Source organism: Myotis brandtii, unplaced genomic scaffold, assembly GCF_000412655.1.
Source record: "Myotis brandtii unplaced genomic scaffold, ASM41265v1 scaffold1834, whole genome shotgun sequence".
Lineage (NCBI taxonomy): Eukaryota > Metazoa > Chordata > Mammalia > Chiroptera > Vespertilionidae > Myotis > Myotis brandtii.
In genome coordinates this window covers 199,398-203,387 of record NW_005356811.1, presented here as the reverse complement: position 1 = coordinate 203,387, position 3,990 = coordinate 199,398, and the positions used below count along the sequence as shown (strand labels likewise).

General features: G+C 44.9%; 1 protein-coding gene across 1 annotated transcript; it reads left to right on the top strand.

Moving 5' to 3' along the window:
- The first annotated feature begins 1,477 nt into the window (after positions 1–1,477).
- On the top strand, positions 1,478–2,401 carry LOC102249310 (olfactory receptor 7A10). Its single transcript, XM_005863995.1, has one exon. The coding sequence runs from the start codon at positions 1,478–1,480 to the stop codon at positions 2,399–2,401; it is 924 nt and encodes a 307-aa protein (XP_005864057.1).
- The last annotated feature ends 1,589 nt before the right edge of the window (positions 2,402–3,990 follow it).

Sequence of the window (3,990 nt, the reverse complement as noted above, 5' to 3'; positions counted from 1 at the left end):
GGTTGATCTCTTAACCCCGCCCCCAAACCCTCCCCAGGCTTCCCACTGTAGTTTGACAGTCTGTTCAATGTTGCTCTGCCTCTGCATCTACCCCTGTTCATCAGTCTATACTGGTCCCCATTATCTGTCCCAACCTCACTGGAGCAGTCCCAACCTCACCGGGGCCGTTTCAACCTCACCGGGGCCATCCCAACCTCACCGGGGCCGTTTCAACCTCACCGGGGCCATCCCAACCTCACCGGGGCCGTTTCAACCTCACCGGGGCCATCCCAACCTCACCGGGGCCGTTTCAACCTCACCGGGGCCATCCCAACCTCACCGGGGCCGTTTCAACCTCACCGGGGCCATCCCAACCTCACCGGGGCCGTTTCAACCTCACCGGGGCCATCCCAACCTCACCGGGGCCGTTTCAACCTCACCGGGGCCATCCCAACCTCACCGGGGCCGTTTCAACCTCACCGGGGCCATCCCAACCTCACCGGGGCCGTTTCAACCTCACCGGGGCCATCCCAACCTCACCGGGGCCGTTTCAACCTCACCGGGGCCATCCCAACCTCACCGGGGCCGTTTCAACCTCACCGGGGCCATCCCAACCTCACCGGGGCCGTTTCAACCTCACCGGGGCCATCCCAACCTCACCGGGGCCGTTTCAACCTCACCGGGGCCATCCCAACCTCACCGGGGCCGTTTCAACCTCACCGGGGCCATCCCAACCTCACCGGGGCCGTTTCAACCTCACCAGGGCCTGATTTTCTAAAACAACCATCTTCTCAGGGCCTTTGCACTGGATGTTCCTTTTGCCTGGTAAGAACTTCTCCTTTGTCTGGTGCCTGTCTTCATTGAGGTGTCTGTTTAACTGTCACCTGTTGGCAAGTCTTGGCTAAACTCTATAAAAACAACACCCTCAATGCACTCTTTCCATGGAATGTGATTTACTTTTCTTTATTGCATCTTCAGCATTGCATATGTGATATTATCATTTTTATTGGATTAAATTCTTTCTCCATCATTAGTTTGTAGAGACTTTTATTTTTCAGCATTCCATATTGTGAACAGTGCCTGAAGCATGGTCTATAGTCAACATACAGCGTGTCCTCCAAAAGTGTATACACACTGTACAAGCTGATAGCTCAATATTGAAAATAAAATGCATTTAATAAACACTACCTTTATTATTATTCAAACTATGGGCACACATTTTTTGGGACACCCTATATTTACATCAAGTGAATGAAACATATCCTCAATAAAACAGAAATATACATTATCTTTGAAGGATTGATTGATGGTAAAAAAGAAAATTTTAATGAGAAATGGCAACAGAAATAAATTAATGGGAATCAGAACATACACTAAATATTGAAATTATTTTCTGATTCTAAAATATAAATATATCATTTATTCTCAGTTACTAATTTCTGCTAATGTAAAAATTAGTTATTAATTTTTTCTATTTTCTAGTAGTCACCTCTGACACATGGAACCAGGCAATGGTACACAAATTTCAGAATTTCTTCTTCTGGGACTATCACAGGCACGGGAACTACAGGCCCTCATATTTGGGCTTTTCCTCTCCATGTACGTGATCACTGTGTTTGGAAACCTACTCATCATCCTGGCCATCAGCTCAGATTCCCACCTCCACACACCCATGTACTTCTTCCTCTCCAACCTGTCCTTGGTAGACATCTGTTTCACCTCCACCACCATCCCAAAGATGCTGGTGAACATCCAGACACAGAACAAAGTCATCACCTATGAAGGCTGCATCACACAGATGTATTTTTATACACTCTTTGTAGTGTTGGACAACTTTATCCTGACTGTAATGGCTTATGACCGGTTTGTGGCCATCTGCCACCCCCTGCACTACATGGTTATCATGAACCCCCGGCTCTGTGGACTGCTGGTTCTGGTGTCCTGGATCATGAGTATCCTGAATTCCTTGCTAGAAAGCTTAATGGTGCTGTGTCTGTCCTTCTGCTCAGACTTGGAAATCCCCCACTTTTTCTGTGAACTGAATCAGGTGATCAAACTTGCCTGTTCTGACACCTTTCTTAACAACATTATGTTATATTTTTTACTTGTGCTACTAGGTGGTGGTCCCCTTGTAGGGATCCTTTACTCTTACTCTAAGATAGTCTCCTGTATATGTGCAATCCCATCAGCTCAGGGAAAGTATAAAGCATTTTCTACCTGTGCATCTCACCTCTCAGTTGTCTCCTTATTTTATGGTACATGCCTAGGAGTGTATCTTAGCTCTGCTGCTACCCAAAATGCACACTCAAGTGCAACAGCTTCAGTGATGTACACCGTTGTCACACCCATGCTGAACCCCTTCATCTACAGTCTGAGGAACAATGACATAAAGAGGGCCCTGGTAAGATTCTTTGGCAGGTAACCTTTTCATGGGACAACTGTACTAGTTTGAAGAAGTGCCCATGAATGCAGGCTTCAAAGCCTCAGAGCCTGATGTTCTGAACAAATAAAGCCAATCTTTGGACCATATATAATTGGAAATTCTCATCTCATGGGTTAACATGAATTCTTTTAGCACAATTTATTCTCTTGTGACATATGTCATTCAAAGGAATATTTCTATTGTTTCCCTGAAAGAATAGTCATGAATTCCACTACCACTATGGACCAAACTACATTTGGGTACTAAGGATATTTACATAATTTTAATTTAGAGGAAAACCTAAGACCATAGTCTTCAAGGTGCACATCTAATCTTTTTTTAAAAAATATATTTTATTGATTTTTTACAGAGAGGAAGGGAGAGGGATAGAGAGTTAGAAACATTGATCAGCTGCCTCCTGCACACCTCCTACTGGGGATGTGCCCGCAACCAAGTTATATGCCCTTGACCGGAATCGAACCTGGGACCTTTCAGTCTGCAGGCTGACGCTCTATCCACTGAGCCAAACCAGTTAGGGCTAATCTTTAAAGAGTTGATATGATGTCTATGTGTAAGGGTCCTTATTCATTGGGGTGAAAAAATTACCTGGAGAGTTTTATGTGCTTTTTCTTAACTATTTTCCTGTTTTGGCTGAAAATCTTTCAATACGCTCCCTACAAATGTGACTCCTTCTAGTGCTCCAAGTTAAATATCTCCCCTTTTTTAAAGTTTTCCAAATCTACCAAAGAGACAGTGAGTGGACAATCTCCATATCATACAATATATGTCTGAATGAAGCTTATCTCACACATATTTTCTCCATAAGTCACATCACAACCTCTTGCACTTAGAGACACTAGACAGGTTTCACCACTATACATGGGGGCCAATTTCAACAGTGAAATCACCAACAGAAAGAAGGTGAAACATGTGGCACTACATAGACTATGAAAACTACACATTATGGTATCAGAGCTGAAACAAGAAGGCAGCGTCTTGCCTTGTTGGACCTCAGATTAGAAGTGGCCAGTAAGCAATTCTGATTGCTCTTTTCTCTGTGCATGTCTGAGAATGACCACTGACCTCTCACCAGTATTGATTTCAGGTTACAAATAAATGTTTGCAAGTAGGTCAGTTCTCAAATATGGAATATTTGAATAATGAATAAAGACAGAACAAATGAGCGTAGACACACACACACACACACACACACACACACACACACACACACACACATAGAATCTCAATTGCTGGTGTGTGTGTCCACGACTCAACATAAGCAATAATCGCAGGAACAGTAGGAAGCCAGTGGACGACTCAACATAAGGAACAATGACAGGAACAGTAGGAAGCCAGTTGGGCTGGAGGAAATAGTGAGGGGACAGTGGGAGGAGATAATGGCAGGGAGGGCCAGGGCAGGACATGTAGGGACTTGTGGGTCACCAGGAGGATTTTGACTTTTGTTTTTTGAGTTTGTTGGGAGTCTCTAAGGGTTCTTGAGTGGAGTTGTCCTCTGGACACTGCTGGGGGAACAGCCTGTGTGTGAGGGCGAGTGGAGTGGAGTGGAGCTGAAAGGTCAGGGCACAGGT

Bases quoted from the DNA above. Each gene is read 5' to 3' on its own strand.
- LOC102249310 (XM_005863995.1), top strand. From the start codon at position 1,478: ATGGAACCAGGCAATGGTACACAAATTTCAGAATTTCTTCTTCTGGGA.